Raw genomic sequence first — 24,819 nt, forward strand, 5'->3', positions numbered from 1 at the left:
GTTTTTTTGAACAAGTTATATCCTTCAGTTGCTGTATTTCAGTCACGGGAGATCTCATAAAGTTTCAGTTAACCTATCAAGTCTTATTTACCCTCTTGTATAAAGAGTTCAAGTTCATCCTGTTTGTTTCCCATACTCTGGGCATTAGTATATAGATATCGAAGACCATGTGATTTATGGCCTGGCTTCAAACATTTTTATGAAGACTATTAATGGGCCCCATTAGAGCCGTTCTCTCCGTTCCTGTTTCTCTGTGTAAGCCTTAGTCCAGCGTTTCCCAACTAGTGGGCCACCAGATGTTGTTGGACCACAATTCCCACCTTTCCTGAGCATTGGCAATGCTGGCTGAGGCTGATGGGAGTTGTGGTCCAACAACATCTGGTGGCCCACTAGTTGGGAAAGGCTGCCTTAGTCAATCATTACCTCCAAGTTTACATCTTTCTCCCCCTTAGGATTTAGTTTAAATCCCTCCTGATGAAGTTCTCCATGCTGTGGCCAAACCCATTCTTCCCAGTCCTTGTGAGGTGTAACCCATCACTTGCCGGCAGTCAGTCTTCCAGGAAGTGTAGCCCATGGTCCCAGAATCCAAATCTCTTGCGTCAGCACCGCCTTTGTAGCCAATCATTCACCTGGAGTGTTTTTCTTTCCCTTTTTACTCCTCTTCTAAGTATTGGAAGGATGAATGAGTTTCAGTTGGTACAGCTCGAGGATGTGGACAAGGTGCTTGGACAGGTGCGGGCGACCACTTCTGCTCTGGATCCTTGCCCCTCATGGCTAATAAAAGCTAGCAGGAATGGAACAGCTGGCTGGGCCAAGGAGGTGATTAATGCCTCTTTACGAGAGGGAGTGGTCCCACCCTGCCTGAAACAGGCGGTGGTGAGACCGCTCCTAAAAAAACCCTCCTTGGACCCTGATAATTTGGACAACTATAGGCCGGTAGCAAATGTTCCATTCCTGGGCAAGGTCCTAGAGCGTGTGGTCGCTCGCCAACTCCAGGCTCTCTTGGATGAAACTGATTATCTGGACCCATTTCAATCGGGCTTTCGGCCGGGGTTTGGTACAGAAACGGCCTTGGTCGCCCTGTATGATGACCTCTGTCGGGAGAAAGACAGAGGGAGTGTAACTCTGTTGGTTCTCCTTGATCTCTCAGCGGCGTTTGATACCATCGACCATGGTATCCTTCTGGAGCGACTTACGGATTTAGGAGTGGGAGGCACTGCTTGGCGGTGGCTCTGTTCCTATCTCGGGAATCGTCTCCAGAAGGTGATGCTGGGGGAACATTACTCGAGTCCCTGGGTACTCCAATATGGAGTCCCGCAGGGTTCAGTTCTGTCCCCCATGCTTTTCAATATCTATATGAAGCCGCTGGGTGAGGTCATCAGGAGTTTTGGAGTGCGTTTCCAGCAATATGCTGATGATACGCAGCTCTACTACTCCTTTTCATCTTCGTCAGGTGAGGCTGTTGATGTACTAGACCGCTGCCTGGCCGTGATAATGGGCTGGATGAGAGCTAATAAACTGAAACTCAATCCTAACAAGACTGAGATGCTGTTGGTGGGAGGGCCCTCTGCCCAGATGGTTGATGTTCGACCTGCCCTAGATGGGGTTACACTCCCCCTAAAGGAGCAGGTATGTAGTTTGGGGGTCTTATTAGACCCGCTCCTGTCACTTGAGGCTCAGGTAGCCTCGGTGGCACGGAATGCATTCTACCAGCTTCGGCTGGTAGCCCAACTACGACCCTATCTGGACAGGGAGAATCTCGCCTCAGTTATCCATGCTATGGTAACCTCTAGATTGGACTACTGTAATGCACTCTATGTGGGGCTACCTATGAAGACGGTTCGGAAACTTCAGCTAGTGCAAAATGCTGCGGCCAGAGTTCTCACTGGGACAAAGAAATTTGACCATATAACACCTGTCCTGGCACAGCTGCACTGGCTACCGATATGTTTCCGGGCCAGATTCAAAGTGTTGGTTCTTACCTATAAAGCCCTAAACGGCATCGGACCGCAATACCTGGTGGAGCGCCTCTCTTGCTATGTACCTACCCGTTCACTACGCTCGACGTCGAAGGCCCTTCTCCGGGTCCCAACTCATAAAGAGGCCCGGAGATCAACAACTAGATCTAGGGCCTTCTCTGTGGTGGCCCCCGAACTATGGAATGCCCTCCCAGACGAGATACGCCTGGCGCCTTCTTTGTTATCTTTTCGGCGCCAGGTAAAAACCTACCTTTTCGCCCAGGCTTTTTAAACATTTTAAATTTAATTTTAAACCTAATATGGATTTTAATTTATAAACTCAATGGCAATTCTATTTCGGATTTTTATCATGTTTAATGTTTTTATAATTGTATTATATTTTTCACACTTGCTCATATTTTAATTGTGATTTTATTTGTTGTACACTGCCCTGAGAGCTTTCTGCTATAGGGCGGTCTAGAAATGTAATTAAATAAAAAATAAATAAATAAACTAACTGGGCCCCAAAGTCCTTGAGTTTCCTTCCCAGAGCTTCAAAGTCTGCTGTGATTTCTTTGTAGTTCTGCTTGGCAGTATCATTCATTCCCACATGGATGAGAAGAAAGGAATACGTGTCAGTGGGATTTTTGAGTGCTGGCAACCCTTCAGTTACATCTTTAATCTGTCCTCCAGGAAGATAGCATGCCTGGTGAATCCATGGGTCTTCTCAGCATACTTGGGTTTCAGTCCCACACAGTAGAGAGTCTCCCACTACTACTACTCTTCTCTTCTTGTTGTAGGGCATGGTTTCATTACCTCTGCTTGACTGAGCCTCAGCCTCTTGCTCACTGTCCCACAGGGTCTCCTGTAATTCTTCCTCTGCAGGCTGTTCTCCAGTCTCATTCTCAAGCATCTGAAAACAGTTCCATAGTTCCACCAGTGCAGAGTGTCTTCTAGATCCTCTGCTCCTATCTGTCACCCTTTTCCATGGAGTGTCCTCCACTTCGTTTTTCCTCACCTCAACACTCTCCTCTTCTGCTTCAACTTGCTGTTGTTCTTCCACCTCCTGTACTTCTCTTTGCTGTTGTTGTTCCAGCGTTTGGTCTAAGAATGCTTCGTCTTCTCTTATACCTTCGAGTGTAGCCACTTGCTGCTCCTGGCCTCTCACCTTTTCTTCCAACAGTGCAACCAGTTTGCACTTGTTGCACGTGTACGCTATGTTGTCCTCAGGCAAGAAAACAAACATTGCACACACCTTGCAAGTTATCACCACTGGAGTGCCCTTTCCATCCATAGACTGTTACCCTTCATTTCTATCTTCTGCTTGTATTGGAACAGCCTGTGCTTTGTCCTATCGTCCTTGAAGGTTAACAGGAGAGTCCCACTGGTATATAATGCACACTACAAAGCAAATTTTTCTTAGGGATCTCCCCCTTGACCTCCCCTGCTGAACTCTGTTGTCAAACTCCTGTTAGCTCTCCCTGTTAGCTTGCTCTCTGAGAGCTGGCTCACTTGTATACCCTCTGGATCAACTGAGGCAGCTTCTTCTGCTCTGCTCAGTTAGGAGTCAGGAAGCAGAATAACAATGATTTACATTTGTTTGTTGCTTTATATCCAGAAAAAGACTCAAAGCGATGTAGCAAGATAAAATATGAATAGATAAAAATAATTTAAAAACACAAAAAAGGTTCAGCGCTATACAATACAAAATATCTAAAATGCTCATCCAATAACAATATGGACAAGTCCTACCCCACACGCTAAAAGATGAGCACCACCGTAGAGGCCAACTTAGTTACCAAAGGCCTGAGTGAGTAAAAAGATCTTAGCCTGGTTCCTAAAAATTGATGATAATAGCACCAGGGTTGTTTCCCTGGGGAGAGGATTCCACAGAAAGGAGGCAGCACTGACAAGGCCCGTTCTGGTGTGGCTACCCTTCGCATCTAGGGTGAGAAACACAGAAAAGGAACTTAGTGTCTAGATGCTAAGAGTAGTTTGGCCATTGAACCCTTACCTTGAGGATTTATATGGAATCTCCCTCAGGGAGAAGGATAAGCTACAACTTTTTTTCCTAATACCTTCGCTTTCTGTGAGAAGGAGTTTTGGTGATAAACTTAGATACAATCCTCAAACATGAAGCAGTACCATCCTAAGGCTATGCCGTGTGGCGTTAATGAACGTGCAGTTTTGACACTCAGAATACTTCTGTGTGGAAAGTAGCTTTGTCCTATTCCCTGAGGTCCTTAGAACAACTCCTGTCACCTCTGTGTATGGGACAGTGCCCTCAAGCAGAAAGATTTAAATTCCTAGCAGGCTGCAGAGCGTGGATATAATGAGCTGTTTGATATTGTCACAGACCAGTACCTCCTCCAGAGCTCTGCTGACAGCGGTTTTCAGAACCTGATCTGGAGGTCTTTCCAAGCACAGGTACCCAAGATCCTTTTACTGCAGATGCGAGGAATTAACCCTCTTTTGAGCCCTTTTCGGGCATTTTAATCCCACATGTGAGTAGCATTGTGGGCGGGGGGAGAGCAGGGATGAGCATACTCAGCTCTGCTCCCATCACCATCCCTGTCACCCTCCACAAGCTGGAGGGGGAATCTCTGAAGCAGAAAGCCTCATGTACTCATGGAGGCTCACCATGCAATATAGAACCTAATCTCCACAAGTACAAGAGGCTCCCTGCTCTCAAGAAGGGCAGTTGGGAGGGGGGAGGGAGCCTAGTTTGTTCATCCTTGCTCTCCCCCACATGATGTTACTAACATGGAGATAAAACCACTGAAGAAGTCTGTAGACAGAAAAATATATTTTTGTATTTATAGAGGTAAAAAGTACTACCTCTGTGATCGTGTCTCTCATAGGAGCAGGATCCTAGGGTAACTTTCTCCAGCCTGGTGCCCTCCAGGTGTTTTGGGCTATAGTTCTCATCGTCCCTGACCACTGGCCATGCCAGCTCGGGCTTATGGAAGCTGGAGTCCAGCACCATCTAGAAGGCCACCCATTCTCCACCCTTGCTGCATGGCATGGATGGGGAACCTGTGGCTCTCCAGATGATGCTGACCTATAACTCCCATCATCCCTGGACATTGCCAATTCTGGCTGGAGCTGATGTAAGTTGTAGTCCAACAACATCTGGAGGGCACCAGGTTGACTAAGGCTGTCCTAGGACTTTGTAAGTATCAGAAGAGCATGTTTGTAAAGTTTGTGTGTACAAGGATTGTGTACCTATTGACAATCTGGATCCAGACCTCCATCCATGTTTGTGGACCAGTATGGCATCCCATTGGCTTGGGACCCAAGTACTTGAAGGAGTGCATTCTCCTACACATTCATGTCATCAGCCAACACCCTTCTCCAAATACACTTCCATCAAAGGTGAGGTTTTTTACAACCTTTTTGCTTTCTATAGAGGCATCCCAGCTATGACATAATTTATGGCAATGCCAGAAGTTAGGGATCTAATTACCATTTAATCCAGCACAGGTATTGCTGGATAGATGGGATTCCTGGGTTGTGTCCGCAGTTACTGGACAGCAGAGGTGGGGAGCTTGTTGCCCTCCAGATGTGCTGGACTCCAGCTCCCATCAACCCTGACCCTACCCATTGGCCATGCTGGCTGGTGCTGATGGGAGTTAGGGGCCAGCAATAACATCTGGAGGACTACAGGTGCCCCGCTCCTGGCTTCCAGCACAATCCTAACAATACCTACTCAGATGTAAGTCCTATTGAATTCAGTGGGGCTTACTCCCAGGTAAGTGGGGTTAGGATTGCAGCCTTAGAGATTTAAAGAATAAATGGACAAGCAAGCTGTAGTACTCATAGGGCCTGCTCCTGCTTCTAGCAAAAGGCAACTTCTCCCAGTTCTGTGCCTTGTTCTTCTCCACTCTGCAGTGTGGAGTTCATATCAGCCATCCTCCCAAGAGTGCACAAGTTTTAATTCGTGCTCTCTCCGAATGCACCAATTAAACCAAATGTGATGAAGAATGCAACATGAGGTCAATCCACATGCAGCTGCCAATGGCTGCTCACCTCTTCCCCAGGGAGATTTCTGCTTCAATTCCTATTCCTTCCTTTCCCCAGGATAGAGAGACACAAGACCACAACCCTTTCCCCATGCTGGGGGATTCCCATCTCAGGCTGTGAGCACACTAGTTGCCAGATCAAAATGTTGCATTAGTCACACCTGGAGGGGGAACAGGTTGATCTGGTGATCAGTTGCAAAATCTCTTTGAAGCTGAATTTTCTTTTGAAAAGCACTCAAGCTGCTCCCAGTAGGGTTTACAGTAAAAAGGGGCAGGGTTTGACTAGAGTCATGTGCCCCCATTTTCAGAAAAGAGAGGTGGAGATGCAGTGGAACCGGAAGAATAGTGAGTGCGTTTCTACCCTCAGCTCATGTAAAAATCAAGGCCTGTTCCATAGCAGGTCTTCCTTTCTCTCTTGCTTGTGCCAGAAACTAGAGCCTCCTAACAACTCATGGCATTGCAACTTCACACCTGGCTTGTGTGTCAGCCGCCCCCTTCACTCATGTCCTGCATGCAATTATTGCTTGGTTTCACCCAGATGCTGCACACTGCCCAGTGGGAGGGCTCTGTAGTTCAAGCAGCATATCAGAGCCTTTGTATAATACTACAATTAGGGGTCTTCCAAACTTCCACTGTGTGCTGTGCAGGCTACCCTCCTCCTACCTGCCTTTAATGGGCTCTTGCATTTCCTGAGCAGGGGTTAACAAACTGCTAGGCTTCCTTTCCGTACTGATTGCTAAGAAGCACTTCCTGGAAGAAGCTGCTCAGCAAACAGCTCCATCGTTTAGGGATGGAAAAGCAAGTCGTTTAGCTTCCATGAGAGTTGTGGCAGGGCTTGTATTGCATCAAGCTGTAGCCCTTGGAACAATTTTCAGTGTCGTAGATGGGCTGCCCATGAGTATATGCAGAGTGCCTTTATTTCATCACTGAGTAAGCACAAGAAACTGTGTGTGTACAGTAGGGCCCTGCTTTACAGCGCTTCGTTCATGTGGCGGTTTTCAGTCAGGGAAAGGCCCCGCTCTTACAGCGCTTGTTCCACTAATACGGCGGGTTTTTTCCGTTGCGCGCCATTTTGATGTCATTTTGATGTCATTTTTGTGCGACGCAGCCCATTATAGTCTATGGGGCCCTGCTTTACGGCGATTTCCACTTTACGGCAGGGGCCTGGTCCCTAACCCGCCGTATTAGCGGGGCCCTACTGTATCTATCTACACACACACACTTCTCATTTTAGAAACCTGAAGGCTGGAGCCCTGTTCACTCAACATGCATGGATATTAACACATGATCTCACAGGTTCTTATGATGCTCATAAGCTCTATATGTGCAAAATGCAGTGTTCCTAGTTGCATATAGCTGACACGGTTATGCATTCAGCTTGCACGTGCATAGTCTCTCTTCAGACCCTTGCATGAATGCTAGGAAGATGGGGAGGGGGGGACCCAGTAAGCTAAATCCTAACTAAGCTGCCTCTGAGCTATTTGGTGGAGGGCAAGCTAAAAGAACAAACAGTAAGTAAGCAAATAAATACCCACACACACGCACTCACATTTTGCCACGAAAATAGGAGCATGCTTGGAACACCCCAATTCTCTGAAACGGATTGCTACCTGAGGCCCACCCTTTTTTATTTCTTGCACATTGCTGAAAACTGCTGTGCCCACTGTATTCATTTACACAGCAATAACCCTAACCCTCTGCGGATTTTAAAGTCGAGAGGGCAAACGTATGCTACACATGTAGCTGTTCTACAAATACATTATCAACACTTTGAAATAGGCTTCTGCAGCCGCAGTGTGCAAAATGGTAGGCTGTGCACAGCATGGCACCTTATTGTTCATGCACCTACAGTTATATGCATGTGCATTAGAGACAAGCTGTTTCTACCTCTGCTCAGAGTCTGACGTTCTAGGGACTCTAGGAAGGGAGTTGATCCCTAAATGGCTTGGGTCCAGGGCACCTAAAGGACTGCTTTCTCCCATATCATCCTTCCAGTTTCATGGCAGAGAAACCCTTCTCTGCATCTGGATGTGGGGTGATGCATGAGAGGACCTTCTACAGCTGCAGCTCCCAGTGGAGTTTTGTTTGACCCCCCTTTTTTCTTACTTTTTTTTTTAAGCTTCCACTGCCAGGTGAGGACAATTTTGTTCAGGTGGGCTTTTCATTTATTTCAGAAATTTAAGCTGACTGTTCTTTTAACCATCTGCTATGCTGCTGGTGTGTGTGATGGTGATTAATAGGTTTTAACTGATAGATCAATAAACCAACCCTTACCCTGAAGAATGACAACCATAGTTCAACGGCACAGCACATGCTTTGCGTGCAAAAGGTCCCAGGTTCAAAGCCCAACATCTCCAGGTAGGGTGAGAAAAGAGTCTTCCTGCCTGAAACCCAGCAGCGCCCCTGTGTTTTCCACTGCTGAGCTAGGTGGTAGTGTAAGGCAGCTTCCTGTGTTTTCCACTGCTGAGCTAGGTGGTAGTGTAAGGCAGCTTCCTGTGTTTTCCACTGCTGAGCTAGGTGGTAGTGTAAGGCAGCTTCCTGTGTTTTCCACTGCTGAGCTAGGTGGTAGTGTAAGGCAGCTTCCTGTGTTTTCTACTGCTGAAGTTTTGCTGTTTTTTGTTTATAGGCCATTGTAATGGTTTTATTCTCATGTACAGTATTCTTTTGGGTCTTGTGCTATGCCTTTGGCTCTTCATTGTTGTAAGTTGCTTAGAGGCTTTTTTTGTAGTGAACAAATAATAAATCTAATAATAATACCAGCAACAATAACTATAATAACTTGCAGGAATTCCCCCCCCCCCAAAAAAAGGCATCCTCAAAAGGCAAAAATAGGGGTCGGGTGCCTGAAATAAAAACAGTGCCTAGTAAATAGGGACAGGTGGCACCATTTCAATCCCATGCATTTATCATATGAATAGCTGTCTAGTGACGATCCCCATGACTTCCTGTCTTCAGGGAAAGGGAGTCTGTATCTCCCCATCCCCCAGAACTCTTCTTCTCCAGAGCTGTGATAATATCTAGCCCTATGAAGTGGGATTGTCGTCATATAGCCGGCAACACTTCAAAACAAGTCAGTCCACCACCAGTCACATTTGTATCTTACTCTTCCTCCAACAGAGTCTGTGGAGGTGAGTATTCACTGAGCGTTCGTCCTGATTTAGCTTATGGAGAGGTGAGATATTTCATCTTAAATACTGAGCATCCATTCTGATTTGTTTACAGGGCAGTTACATGACAACGAGCGTTCATTCTGCATTCACCCTGATTTGCTGGCTGGGTGCTTATACATGTTCCCATTAATCAGTCCTTCATCCCACACTATTCAACGCATTTCCCTGTCACTTTCCTAAGTACAAAAAGTCAATTTCTTTTTTAAAGTGGATTTGTTGTACTAGGGGTATAGAGCGCTTTCATCCGCTTCAATTGTGCAAAGCTACATTTTTCCGTATGCACTTAAATCCCTCCTGCAAAATGGCGACAGTCTGCAGGTGCCCAGTGTCACTTTCATGGGGGCTGTCCCATTTTATCTTCACAACCCTGTGAGATAGGTTAGGCTGAGAGACGGATTTATCCAAGCCTCCATCCCTGCAACCGGCAAACTTTATAGTCAAGTGGGCATTTGAACGCAGGTCTTCCGCAATCCCAGTGCTTGCTCTGTTACAATTAAACTGTTGGGTTTATGAGATAAAACAACTGTAAATTTCTATCTCTAGCAGAGTAAAATGGCAAAACCAGAATTGAGCAATAATCAGCCTACCACCCCTTCACACAGTCTAGCAAAATAACCACAGTCTTCTTTAGCAAGGTATATAAAACAGTTTGCTGATTCTAGCTAGTGATGGCATCTCCCCACAATTGTACTAAAACCCGTACAGTCCTCCCCCCTAATGGTAGCATGTAAGGTTGCATATTCCCAAGACAAACGGGCCATCAAATGAAAATTCTGAGTGTTGAGAGCAGGATGTTGAGAGCAAAAGGGCTGTGTACTAGGCATGGCAGAACTTATAAATGTAAGAAGAGCCCAGATGGATCAGGCCAGTGGTCCCTCTAGTCCAGCATCCTGTTCTCACCGTGGCCAGCCAGATGCCTAAGGGAAGCCTGCAAGCAGGACATGGACACAACAGCATTCTCCCACTTGTGATTCCCAACAACTGGTATTCAGATGCATATGTCTTCTGACACTGAAAGTAATCCCTATCCATCATGGCTAGTAGCCACTGATGGCCTTCTTCATGAATGTCTAATTCTCTTTTAAAGCCATCCAAGTTGGTGGCCATCATTGCTTCTTGTGGGACGGGATTCCATAGTTTATGTGCTGTGTGAAGAACTTCTTTTGCTTCATCCAATTAGTCATTTTGTTACTGTGCTCATGTGTGGGAGAGATTGTGTTAAATACTGGGAACAGAAATGCAGTAATGATATTTAAAGCATGTTTAAATCATATCCCCCCCCCAAAAAAAAGAATCCTGGGATCTGTAGCTTGTTAAGGGTGCTGGGAATTGTAGCTCTTTGAAGCATGAACTATAGTTCCCAGGATTCTTGGAGCAGGGAATGTGCTTTAAACATATAATGTATGTGCTTCAGGATGGCCATACCAGTGAGCTTAAAAAACAACCCCAAAACCAGATTTTTAGTTACAATTTTTTAAAATTAATCCCGTAGAGAAAGGAAGCAGGAACCTCTCTGTACAAGGAGTGGGGAACATTTTTCAGTCCAAGAGCTACATTCTCTTGTGGGCAACCTTCCAGCGGTCCATATGACAGCAATAAGTGTGGCCAAATGCAGACATGGGCAGGACAATGCACATGAGTCTTACCTTTATACATTAGATTACATTCCAGCCTTGCAAAAATCAGATATTTATTCACATACATACATACATACATCCAGGAAAGAAAAGGCATTATCACAACAAGGACACATTCTAGCCAGGAGAAAGCACCGAGGGGGGGCATGGCCTGGGCAGAGTCCCAAGGACCAGCTGGAGATGCCTGGAGGGTAACATTCAGCCCCGGGCCTGAGATTCCCCACCCCTATCCTATATGATGGAGCAAAGTGTCCCAATATGAAAACTGTCCGACACACTTGTGGGTTGTTGTTAGTGATGGTGTTTCCGCCCCAGGTATTGCATCTCTGACCTGTCCCAGATGAGTCAAGGAAAGCGTCCCCAGAGACACACATCAGATCCATTCTGATAGATCCACTTAGATCATTTGCAATTTTCATAGGAGCCTCTCCACCTCTGAGAGTTCCAGTGTGGCCAAATAGCAATTGGCCTCTTCAGATATCAAAAATGTTGCAACAGAAGGCCACTTTGCCCATTATGCGACAGGTATGTTTCCAATGTGTCCACTACACTCAAAAGGCAAATACTATGTGTCTGTGAGAAGAACACAGGGGCACCTGTAGCAGAATCTTCTCAGTGCTTGTCCTCGGAATGTTTTCAAACAGTTCACTGTGCTTCGCTAAACATGAGCATGGGGGAACCCTGTTTGCTGCATGAAATTTGATGCCACCCTGAGTCTAGGGAGGAACTGCAGTTGTTTGGCAGGTAAAGGGTACCAGACCATCATGAGCAGGAACTGTGTTTTGTTTAGAACGGAGAGTACATAGAGTTCCATTGCTATCTACTTCCTTTTCTGTATATACCCTAAAGCAGAGGTAGCCGACGCAGTGCCTTCCAGATGTTGTGGATTGCAAGAGTGATGGGAGTTGGGAGTCCAGCAACATTTGGAGGGTTGCAGCTTCCCCACCCCTGTTCTAATGTATCAAAGGCTGAGCGGGGAGTTAAACCAGATGTATCCTGGCTCACAGGTGCTCTTCACTGCTGCGCTATACTGTGTCAGACAAATTGTAAGCCAGGGACAGAGGGAAGCTTTTAAGGAACGCTAGCTACTGTGTTTCTTATCACCTTGTGATGACTGTCCACATTTTCCACAGGACACAGAAGAAATGATGCAGGGAGGAAGGACCCATGTGGATAGTACAAAGATGGGAAAATATGACTGACAGTGAGAGAGCGAAAAATACTTTATCCTGTCTTTTCTAGAAACAGGAAAGGAAGGAATAAAACGTAACTGGGGCTGTAGCTCTTTATTGGGGCAGGGAAGCTCTCATCAGAACATCTGTTACTGCTGGAATACTTTATTAATTTTATTGCATATATATATCCCTGTTTTTCCTCTGTGGAACTGAAGGCAGCATAAATAGGATCTCCAGGCAACCTCCCATCCAGTCCTGAGCAGAATGAGGCCTCCTTGGTTTCAGCAAGCACTGCACCATCTGCTGACCATGCCCCAGAACCATAATAGCTCTGTTAATTAACACCGTTATTTATTTGTTTAATTTATAGCCTAACCCTCCAGGGAGCTCAAGGTGGTATAGCAGATGGTTCTTCCCCCCACACATACTCCCTTCCCAGTTTTATTCTCACAACAATCCTGTGAGGTACGTAAGGCTGAACCATGGTGCCTGGCCCAAAAGACACCTGGTATGCTTCAGAGCTGGACTGGGATTTGAACCTGGGTCTCCCTAGTCTTCATCTGGTGCTCTAACCACTATACCTCACTGGCTCTCACCACAGTTTACATGGCTGAATGTTGATTTTGTGTGTGTGTGTGCAATATGTGTGCAGTCCCTACATGCACACATATCAGGAGGGTGGGGCTTGCTGCCATGATCCCACTTCCCCAAATGTACATTTACTGAGTAGTCCTCTGAATCATGTTTTTGCAGTCACGTTGTGCTATACAAATTCAAATTGTTATTGCTTAGCCAGAGGCCATTACCAAATCACACAATAGTACAATAAAAAGGTACAACACTGAACATATCATTAAAACAAACTGATAGTATGATCCATTACAGTAGCCATTTTTTACAATAACAATAAGAAAAACTAACCCTGTAAGTGTAGCATTCACTACAGAAAAGGGCCCTACTCCTTTACCGTTCAGTTCAGTACTTCTGATAATACAGTTGACTGTCCCTCACCATTGTTGTTCTAAATCATGCTGGCAAGCAATCATATGGGATTTGGCCCATTCCTTTTTAATAGACAAATACTAAGGCACTGAACAAATTTTGCATTGTATGACTGTCCCTGTCCCAATATTTCTAAGCTTATACTGATTTAATCCACCAGGCTTTACTTACGTTTGCCCACAAAAGTCTAACTCCTCCTTGAGACCTTTAGGTGCCAGACTTTTCAAAGAAATTATCCAAACAGCTCCCTTATATTTAGCAACCATTCATCCCCGCTCACTTTTTCAATGGTCCAAAATAGTATATCATTCTGTCTGTGTTGTTTCTCTCCAAAGTGTTTAACCAGTGTGGCCCCTACTCTTCGGTGCCTTAAATTGTAGAGATACTCCCCGATTCTTGCGTTTAAAGATCTGGATGTCTTCCCTACATAACATTAATACATGGACAAACAGTCACATAGATAACTCCAACATTATCGCAGGTCATAACATCTGAAATCTGTTTGAGATTATATACAGGAAATTTTGCAATATATGCAATAGCCACATGGATGAAATCCTTGTGGCCTAGGTATATGAAACACTGTAGACTGAGCGCCCATATTTTTATGTCGTGCATGTTTTATATGTACCAGGAAGTCTTTTAGATTTTTAGATCTCTTGTACACTATCAGAGTTCTTAATGTCAACCCCGGAAGTTCTTGTACTAAATGCCAGTGTATGAGGTGTGTGAATGTTTGTAATTGTTTGATGACTGGATTAAATGGAAGAATGTGTGACACCCTGTTGTTTACCTTTTTTTCTGAGAGCATAAAAGAGAATCACCTCTGCAAGTATTTGCCCTATTCATAGCTGATTCTACTACCTTGACTAGATAACCTCTCTTATCTAAACGTTGTGCTAAAGCCTGATTCTTCAATATATTCTTGATTTGGTGAACAATTACATTTAATTCATCAGAACTGGCTATAAGGTAAATCATTCTTGAGATGTATTGGATGGTAACTATTGTATTTAAGAAAACTATTCTTGTCAGTTGGTTTCTGAAAAATAGACGTCATCAAACTATGTGCATATTTCTTAACTACAATGTCCCAAAAAATGGTGTCTTTGAGAACTGCAATCAGTCTCAAAACGAAAATGAGAATCTCTGGTATTCACCAATTGTCCAAATTCTTCCAACTCATTATATGAACCTTCCAGATCAAGAAAACATCATCTATATATCGTAGCCCATTAATTTGCAACCAGATGTGTTATTAAAAAAATGAACTATTGCTCAAAATGTTGCATATATAAATTGTCAGTTTCTGGGGCCATGGACATCTCATGGCTATCCCCTTGGTTTGCCTATATATATTAAATGAGAAATAATTCATCCGTAAAACTATGTCTCCCAGAAAAAGGAAAACATGGGTTGGTGGATTGTGTAATTCACGTTTCCATAAAGCATCAAAAACAATATCCAACGCCTGATCTTGTGGAATACTTTTTTCTTATAATTGGTGAGCAAGGCTTATTTATTTATTTTATTTATTAATTATTTGATTTATATCCTGCCCTTCCTGCCAGCAGGAGCCCAGGGCGGCAAACAGAAATGCTAAAAACACTTTAAAACATCATAAAAAGACCTTAAAATACATTAAAACAAAACAACATTAAAAACATTTTTAAAAAGCTTTAAGAACATCTTTAAAAACAAAAAAGGGTTAAAAACATATTATTAAAGAAAACATATTAAAAGCAATTCTAACACAGATGCAGACTGGGATAAGTCTCAATTTAAAAGGCTTGTTGAAAGAGGAAAGTCTTCAGAAGGCACCAAAAAGATAGCAGAGATGGCGCCTGCCTAATATTTAAGGGGAGGGAATTCCACAGGGTAGGTGCCGCCACACTAAAAAAAAAGTTTGGGATAAGTATTGCTCATCAGTTGCCAGCTTTGGACCCATAGGCTGTGCTTCTTGCTTTTAAGAGCTCCAGTCACATCCCACTTTGGCGCCTGCCCAAATTTCTCCCCCAACACACACCTAGGGCTTATCCAAACGGAGCAAGATAATCCACGGTTTCCATATTCGGTTTGTCATCTGATAGTCCTCACTTTGCCTTTTAGTTCGCTCTTTCCCAATTAAAAAAAATGCTTTTTTGCACCCGCACAGGCAGTGGTAAGACCCCTACATTCTTTTCGCTTTTTCCAAGCTCCGCCTCTAAAGCCTCCCCCTATCAGCAAAAAAATTACATATGCTCCTCTCCCCCTTTGCAACAAAGCACAATATGGCTGTAAAGTTCTCGCCTCGGAAGGAAAGGCTGCTGGTCGGTTTCACGCCTGCCTTGTTTGTATTTGCGATATTATGCTTAAATGAATGTATGCTTTTCTGCCTTTATTGATATTTAAGGAGATACACAGGCTGGCAATTGCACTTATTTCTCCAAAAAAGCAAGAAACTGTCACACGCACACCCTCCTTCTCCCTTTCCTTCCCAGGGAGAATGAAATTGACAAAACTTTCTGGAGCAGGCTTGAAACCGACCAGCAAACCTTGTCTTGTTTGTATTTGGGATATTACACTTAAAGGAATGTATGCTTTTCTGATTTGAAGCAAAAACCCCAGCAAGTAGAATGAAATTGACAAAGCTTTCCAGAGGCAGGCTGAAACCGACCACTCCCCCTTTCTCGCTTGCTGTGCATTGCAGATCTCACCCAGAGCGGCTGCCCAGTTTGCAGGCTGGCAAAAAATAAAATGCATCTGCGCAATAGTTGCAGACACCCCCCCAACACCCCACCATTGCGATGATTGGTTCAATTTTCCTGGGCTTATTCTCGCAAAAGTGCAGATACGTGATTGGCTGGAATGAGGAGAAGGGGCAAGGGGAAACGCCCAAGAACTGCCCATCAGCGGTAAAGGCCGGGGTATTGCATCCTAACTCCTGAAGGCACAGCGGATGATTCCCAATTTTAAACAGCAAATCGCAGTTTTGCCGGTATTGCAAGGAGCGGATTTAACCTGCGAAAATGCGTAACAGCACGAGATGTCATTTGGACGACCAAAAAATAATGAACACACATAGCAGGCATGTCACACATTTTACAGTCGTCTGGATGAGCCCCTAGAGTGGCCACTTCCAGGCCAGAAGACTGCCTAGTCTGAAGAGCTTCAGGGCAGCAAATCTTTATGGAAGAGCTATGCCTCCGGCCTGGTGCTTGAATGGTTAATTCACCCACTTGTCTCTCCTGCCTGGCACACGGCACTGCTTGAATTTCATCTCACAGCAAGCAGGAGAAGATGGTGGTAGCAAATGGGCTGTTTGACTAAGGGGTATAATATCTGCAGGCTGGCTTCCTAACCCAGATCACTTAAAGTGCACAGGTGCAGTCTCCAGATGTGGAACTGGCCATACAATCTGTTGAGGATTTAGGTAGAGACTGTCCCAGGCACTGAGAAGTGGGTGGGATCTTCATAAAAACAGAAAGAGGTGGGCATCCCCCATATCTGCTGCCTAATCCAGAAATAATCCAGATGAATTCACTAGATGTCTCTTGGATGTTTAGAAAGCTAATGTTCCCTGATTAGGTTAGGCCAGAGCTTGGAAAAGTTACTTTTTTGAACTACAACTCCCATCAGCCCAATCCAATGGCCATGCTGGCTGGGGCTGATGGGAGTTGTAGGTCAAAAAAGTAACTTTTCCAAGCTCTGGGTTAGGCACTGAGGTTACACCCACACCATACATTGAAACACCCACACCATACATTGAAAGCACATTGCTTCCCCCTAAGAATCCTGGGAACTGTAGTTTGTTAAGGTTGCTGGGAATTGTAGCTGTGTGAGAGGTACACTAAAGTTCCCAGGATTCTTTGGGGGAAGCCATGTGACCCTAGACTCCAGAAGGATGCAGACATCATTTCCACATGCCAGGGCCTGGAAGTTGCAAATACCAAAGATGGCTTCTTTCATAGTGTGAAGGCCACAGTGTAGTGCATCGAGAAGGGGGCTAGGTACCACGGGATGCCACTTTCCATGCTCCAAAGTGTCAGGCCCTATATTGCTGTAGCTTTTGTGCCCTGAACAGAGCCTTCTTGCTGCTTCTGGTGGTAACTCAGCAAAAATGGGTTGGGTTGTTTGGGGAGGAAGTATCAGAAGCATAATCTCCTTTGCCCTTCTCCTCCCAAACAACAGTTGCAGAGTTGGAACCCAAGCAAAGATCAGACTTTTGCCCCAGCTGAACCAGCTCCCTGATTTGGGTAGGCGGTAAAAAGTGATATCTATCTGTACCACTTCAGCAAGTTGGGGGGGGGCATGGCTGCTTCTGGAGAAGGAAGCCTGGCCTCTCTCTATGCTCCACTGGTAGTGATGGATGAAAGAGCAAGGAGCTCAAAGAAGATTGGACACCTTTCCAGTCTTTCATCCTTCACTTTGGCTGTTACCAGCTGCCCTGTGCTATGCTTGGCAAGGTAGCAAATTGTGCATTGCTGAATGGGGGAGAACAGGAAGAGAAAGGGCATTGACTCAGAAGGTCCCAGGTTCAATCCCTAGCATCTCCAAGCAGGGCTGTGAGAGCCACATCTGAGGGCAGAAATATACTCACTGTTCTGCCTGTTCCAGTGCATCTCCACCTCTCCCTTCTGAAAATGGGGGCATTTACTGTAAAACCTAGTGGAGCAGCTTGAATGCATTTTTTAAAAATTCAACTTCAAAGAGATTTCCCAACTGATTGGTAGATCAGCCTGTTCCCCCTCCAGGTGTGGCTAATGGAAACTCTTTGCTGTAGGCGACTGGTGTGTTCACAGCCTGAAGCCCTGCAGAGCCTGCTTGTGGGTTTCCCATAGGCATCTGGGCGGCCTCTGTGAGAGCAGGATGCTAGACTAGATGCTTTACCACTGCTGGCCTGATCCAGCAGAGTTCTTCTTATGTCTAGCCACTGCCAGTCAGTGTAGACAATACTGAGCTAGATGGACCAATCGCCTCACTCAGTATAACGGAACTCTCTATGTCTCTGTGAGGTGTGGGGGCGATAGGAGGTGAAGCAAGAGAGGTGGGAAGAACAGACTGTAATCTACAAGTTGTGGCTGGGCCAGACTTGGTAGCCAATCATTATTTTTAGGAGCCATCGCAGATATGTTAGAAGCACCTTTGAACACATACACTGCCACGGTGCCTTTCTGTTACTATATTGAGCAACTGTAGACTGGCCATTCCCCCAAACTGAATGAAGTAGCAGAACTTGAAATGGAGGTGGAAAGGTTGGCTCCCATACAGGCTCAAGTGAGTCCCTCTCTCCCCCCTTTTTAAAGAAATCACACACTGACCTCATATTACCTCAAGGAGATGGCTATGCGTCTTCCTCACTGGGGAAGGCATGAGCAACCATTTTAAAGAGGGATATAACACAAACCCATCCATTCTTTAATTTGTTGTTTAATCTAAAGATAGGGTCCATTGGTCGGTGCCTGTTCAAAAGTATTCAGTTGTCCTAACAGGCCAGTATCAATTTGAGTTTGTCCTTTGCTAGCTGCTGCTTTTACTGACTTGTTTTTCCCCCTCACAAAAATAATATCAATAATTTTAAAGAAAATATTGATAATTTTAAAGGAAATGTCATATTTTGAAAGGAATACAGATAAATGAAAGGAAATATTATTAAAATTATTGTTCTTAATATCAATATCTTAGAGGCGGATTTTTTAAATAAAAAATCAGTTTTTGAAAATAGCCACGGAGAATCACTACATACAAATCCGATCCTCAATGATAGAGAACAAACAAATTAATGGAAAATTCAGTACCAAATCCAGAATTCTAGCACATCCTTAGTTTCACCATAGGTCATAACAATTGGCCAAATGCCATGGATTGGATTCCTTCCAAAGAGATCTAATTTCTAGAATAGATTTAGAGGAAGGGGGGGGGAACCTCAAAGTTGTGTAGCATGTTAAGAGTAGGAGATGGGTAATGGAAGAGGTAAGGGCTAGGAGCCCTAAGAAAGCCACCTATGAAACTTCACAGGCTTTACAAAGTAGTAGGTCAATCAAGGTAGTTTGGATGCCCACCTACACGAAGTGGCAGTGTTTGCCCTTCCAGGACATTTTCATGGCATGCTCTGGGTTTGTGGACCAGATTACTTAGGTTGATCTAGAGAGGTGTGTGTATGTGTGCACATGTGCGTGTGCCCTGATGGGTTCTGCTCTTGGGGCTACATGGCCCTTTGATCTCTCCCTGCTCTGTGATTTGGCCATTTTAATAAGCCAGCCTCTCAATGGCAAAGGGAAGGGTGGAACTAGCTGACCACTCTCAGTATCTTGTCAGCTCAGAGGAAAATAGAATTGCCATTAAGGGGGGGGAGGGGAGAAGTGGGGCTTGCTAATAGGCTGACTTGACCAGGTTTACACCACGGCTGGCCTTGGCCCTTGTTTCTCCAGGCTGCCTGGATCTTAAGCTGGCAAATCTCCCAGCGGTTTCAGTCATCACCTCTTGTTGCTCCTGTCTCCCTTTTAATGAGCATCCCTGCATGCTCCTTGTACCTGTGAACAGCGCTGTGTCTGTAGCTCCTCTCCACCTGCTGTGCGTGTGGTTTGCCGCCTTGGGAGATTTGGGCTGGGAACCAATCAATCAAGAATCGTTGGTAGTAAGGGGTGGAGGTGGTGGGGCTTTAAAGACAGAGACACACAGCTACAGGGTTTTATTCCCTCTCTTTTCTCCCTCACCCCTCTCCACACTTGCCCTTCTTTTTCCTTGTATTTGGGATGGCTATGTGTGGCTCATAGTGCTGCTAGCTGACACGGGACTGAGATCTATGAGCTACAGGAGTTGTTCCCCAAGCGCTGCTCCATGTCCTCAGGCAAATATCTTCAGGAGTGGAGTCATTCTGGTCAGACAAGGCAAAGGGGAGGGGGAAGGAAAGCCATTCATGTGGCATTCGTCAAGGCTCCACAGAGCGCTGTCAGAGGCCTGTCGCTCACTAGTGTGCTGCTTGTTGCCGCTGTTGTCAACTTTCCCTAAGAAAAGTCTGATGACAGCATACAAGTCCCTTCCCTGGGGTGAAGCATTAGGTGCTAGTGGGCTGTTTAATCCAGGAGCAGGAAGCAGCTCTAGACCAGCAGCAGGAACTTGAAAGTGTGGACAGAGTCATATCTGAATCCAGGCACCATTTTATGCCTCCCCCCCAAACCCACAAATAGTGATTGGGTTGGAGTGCTATGAGAATGACAGGGGTGGCAATAAACAGCAAAATGTCAGCGCACAGTAAAAAAAGCCCGCCCACACAGTGCGCCTCAGTGTGTCCGCAGTCAGGTAACATGCAAAAGAGCCAGTGTGGCATAATGGTTAGAGAGTTGGACTGTGCCCTGGGAGACCAGGGTTCAAATCCCCACTCTGCCACAAACTCACTGTATGACCTTGGGCCAGTCACTGTCTCTCAACCTAACCTCACAGGGTTGTTGTGAAGATAAAATGGAGAGAGGAGAACCATGTGCACCACTTTGAGCTCTTGGGGGGGGGAAAGTGATGTATAAACTACAATATAATAATACATTTATACTGGATTTACTTCCCTTATCCATGTATTGGGAAAATCCAAATTTAATGAGAAAAAGGGTGGGCTGCCAGTTGGATGAGGAAGACACCATGGTGCCCAAAAAACAGACACAAGCAGCTTCAAATCCACAAGACACCTTTGTGGATGAGACCAGCATCTGGGTGTCCTATCACAGGTGACATTGACAGGTGAAGAGTAGATGGGTGCACTCTTCTGATAAAGTGGAATGAGAGTAGCTTGATCACTGCAGACACTTTTAGTGCTGAATGTGTACCATAACAACAACTTGGGCTCAAACCTGCTTGAAACCACAAACTATTTGACCTACGGAAGGTCTGATCCCAGATGTGATGAGGTTACTGAGGCACTGCACATTCTCAGAATCACCCTCCTTTGTAGCCTGCTTCCACATGCAGAGGGGGAAAGAGCTCGATCCGTCTAACATATAAAGTAAAACCCAAAGATATTTTCCTACCTTTATGTAATCATAATGTTTACTTAATACTTACTGAGGTCAAAGCTCTATACACATACATACACGAGTATTCATTTATTTAGAATTCTTATATCCCAATTTAAGTTCTCAAAGCAGTACAGTACAATCACATTTAATAATTCAGTATTCCTGGCAACAGCCTGGGAAAACAGGTTGACATTATTTCCCCCCCCTATTGTGAAGTGGGGTTGAAATAGCAGCTTGCCTAAGACCACCTACTGAATTCATGGCTGAGGTGGGATTTGAACCAGGGACCTAGTAGCTCCTAGCTCATACTTTTAGACTGCAATCCTATATGCACAGGAAGATGAGACTGATTGCGCTGTTGGACACTAGACTGCTGCTGTCTGTACACATCTGCACCCTGAAAATATCACTGGGGACTCTGGCATGGAACACTCTGCTCTGGATCTGGAACAGAAGGATGCAGGACAGGCAGATCAGTCTGTTTCTCATCCATTCACTCAGAAATCAGTCCCATCTGGTTTCCACATCCATTTTTTATAAACAATATTTGCACTATTTTTGTACACGTTTGTCCTCTCATTTTTACTCCAAAGTACAGATTTTGTATACATTTTATCCTTCAAAAAATTGTATGCATTTTAACCTAAAATAAACATTTTGATATGCATTTGGAGAACTGTTCAGCAAAATTTGGGGAAGAGTGAAAACCAAAGGAGAACTATGTCCAAATCAATGTATTAGTCTGGCAAATGTGAACCAGGCCAGTTCACTTAAAAAGGTAGACTGAACAAAAACCTTGAACATCCCAAAGTGGCATGGATTAGAGAGTTTGCCTGTGTGACTAATCCTCCATTTAGATTGGCATGCATATCTTATTTTAAATTTGATGTATGTCTAGTTCAGCAGTCCAACCTTTTCAGACCTTTAACCCAAACATGCCTTTGGGGACCTATTTCTTAATATATTTGTAAGGTGGTAGTGTGCTGTTGCGGCCCACCATAGAACAGGCCTCAACCCAGTAGTGGGTCCCAACCCAACAGTTGAAGACCAGTGGCCTAGTCCATACCATCTGACCCCATCCAGTTCTTGATCTACTCAGTTCTTTGGCACCACAAAGATTCTTGGGGCAAGATATCTTGCTATATTTTTGAACTGGTTGCTATTTCCCAGAGGTTTCATCATGGAAGCCAGAAAACTATAGTTCTGTCTTACAACCTGTGCATTTTTTGGAATTGGCATTTCACCATTTTGGGTCTTGCTCTGCCCAACCCTTTCATCACCATGTGTTGGACCTTGCTCTGTGCTGCTGTTGTGGGCCTTGCTCCACCTCCTGTGCCACCTTTTGGTCTTGCCCTGGTTGGTAGATCTTAAAGTTCTAGTAAAGGAAAACAAAAAACCTAGACCATGCAAGCCTGCCCGCCCTTGCCCAACTCCACTCAGGGAACAGTGGGTGGGTGGGAACAAGAATGGCTTTTGGGACCTTTCTGTGATTGCTGGAATGACTCACCAGCCAAAGAGTCAAGGATCGCTTCACAAACCTTTCTACATCTTCCCTTTGGAAGTATTCGTCCCCCATGTGCGGCCGGTGCTGTTGATGAGCAGGCCACACACCCATGACTCAAACAGCAAAAGAATGCCATCAATTCATCATGGCCTGTCAGCCAGCTGCTATGTTGGCACAAAAGCTTTCCTGGGGGGGGGGGAGCTGCTGACAGAATGTGTGGCTAACACTAAGCTGGGATGGGAGAGAATAAGACGGAAAGATGTAGAGGAACAGAAGAGAGGCAGAGAAGACCTGGAAGCACAGAAGGTTTAAAGTTGGTTAGAGGGGCTGACTGATTGTTCATAACAAAGTTGCCAGATTAAGCCAGCCTAACGCAGAGAGATAAAGCACTTTACAGGCTACTTGGGACCCCTCTGGATATCCTTTTTACTGCACGTTCATGATGTTTTGTGCTCGTCTTGCTATCAAGGAAGTTATACCCAATCCTGTTTGCTCCTGCAAGAGTTTTGGGGTGGACATATTTGTTTCATCTCCAGTCATTGCCTCTCCTGTAATTTCCTGCTGAAATCCCATAACTGGTTATCCCACAAATCATCTGGTTAATTTTTGTCCGGCTTTTGTGGCGCTATAGTGCCTCCAGACAGTGATAATGTGGTAGCATTGGGGAAAGGGTCACAGAACAAATTAAAGCAGAATAAATCCACCTCTAATGCACTATTTTTGTGTCAAGAACATGTTGCAGAATATACCCGCAATAAAACACCAGGAGGGGCCCATGCTATAAACTGCTTTTAAGCCCTGAAGATACCTCTATGCTTTCTATGTGCACGGGGCACTGTGGGTAAGTGAAGAATGACAAAGTATGCCTGTTCTAACCTAAACTCCCCATTTCTATACTTCCTTGTTAGGTTGTGTGTGTGAAGGGCCATGTGACCAAGACCCTGAACTACCTGGAGATGAGTCCCTCAAGTGTCTTGAAGACAGGGTCGTATGGCACCACTTTGAAACCTCACTCTCTCAGCCCTGCTCAGATATTTTCCAGCGAGCCATCCAAAGCCAAGCTGGACCCATACAGGGGTGCCCTGAGTCCCTGGGACTGGAGAAAGAACCAGACAGCCATGGAGCACTTCAACCAGCGAGCCAAGAGGAAGCCCTCATTGAAGGCGGGCCGAACCAAGAAGATCTTTGGCTGGGGAGACTTCTATTTCAACATCAAGACCCTGAAGTTCAGCCTGCTCGTGACAGGCAAGATTGTGGATCACATTAACGGCACCTTCAGCGTCTACTTCCGGCACAACTCCTCCAGTCTGGGCAACGTCTCAGTGAGCATCGTGCCACCCACCAAGGTGGTGGAGTTTGATGTTTTGGTTCCCCCTATCCAAGCCCAACATCTTCACCCCCAGCAGTCCACCTTAGCTGAGCCCAAGGAATCCAAGACCTTCAACTGCCACGTGGAGTACGAGAAGACCAACAGGGCACGCAAGAACAAACCATGCCTCTATGACCCCTCCAAGATCTGCTTCACCGAGCACACGCAGAGCCACGCTGCTTGGCTGTGCGCCAAACCTTTCAAGGTCATCTGCATCTTCATCTCCTTCTTCAGCATTGACTACAAGCTGGTCCAGAAGGTCTGTCCAGATTACAACTTCCAGAATGAGAACCCCTACTTTGGCTGACGAGGGGGCAGACTTCCGAGGGATGGGGATGTTGGGGGTTACAGAAGGTGTAGGGGTTTACAAATTCAGGATGGGAGTTGGAAGAATTTTTTGCTGACAGTGAATGAGACAGAAGAGCCACTGCCACCACCACCACCATGACCCTGCTTAGTGGGAGAAGAATGACAGGTTTGGCATAGGACCTGGATCTGCTCTATCCGATAAGACATTCCCCTCCCAGTGGCCGCTAAACTTCCCAGGACTTGAAGAAAATGGAGATTGGCCAAAGGGACACTATTGCTTTTGAGCCCCTTTCTGATGTTGTTTGGGGGCATCTGAAGGGAGTTCCCAGCAATATGAAGAAATGGCTTGCTGTGGCTTTATCTCTTTTGTGCATAAATGAACCCTACTGCTTCTTTGGGGTTGTAACACTGATTACATGATCACCTCCCTCATGATCATGCCTCCCATGTGGAATGTAAGGGTCCTGGTGGCAGCCAAAGGTCTCTCTCTCTCTCCCTCTCTCCCCCCCCTCCCCTAGCCTTGGACCAAGCCACAAAGTGTCAGGATGAGTTGTGACTGACGCTGTCACTGGCCTGCCTGAGAATGTGGAAAAGGCATATTAACCCAGCCTGCCAACTCACCTCTTGTCAGATGCTCTAGAATGGAAAGGACCAACAGAGTATGGGGGGTGGGGTGGGGTGGCAT

General features: G+C 45.4%; 1 protein-coding gene across 1 annotated transcript in view; it reads left to right on the forward strand.

Moving 5' to 3' along the window:
• NXPH4 (neurexophilin 4) overlaps nucleotides 1–24,741 on the forward strand; it is a 117,835-nt gene extending 93,094 nt beyond the window's left edge. Inside the window, exon 2 of the mRNA XM_061621710.1 lies at nucleotides 23,365–24,741. Within this exon, the coding sequence (XP_061477694.1) occupies nucleotides 23,365–24,132 (768 nt within the window). The 3' untranslated portion in view covers nucleotides 24,133–24,741. The remainder of the gene's footprint in view (nucleotides 1–23,364) is intronic.
• The last annotated feature ends 78 nt before the right edge of the window (nucleotides 24,742–24,819 follow it).

The sequence above is a fragment of the Rhineura floridana genome, chromosome 3 (genome assembly GCF_030035675.1).
Source record: "Rhineura floridana isolate rRhiFlo1 chromosome 3, rRhiFlo1.hap2, whole genome shotgun sequence".
Lineage (NCBI taxonomy): Eukaryota > Metazoa > Chordata > Lepidosauria > Squamata > Rhineuridae > Rhineura > Rhineura floridana.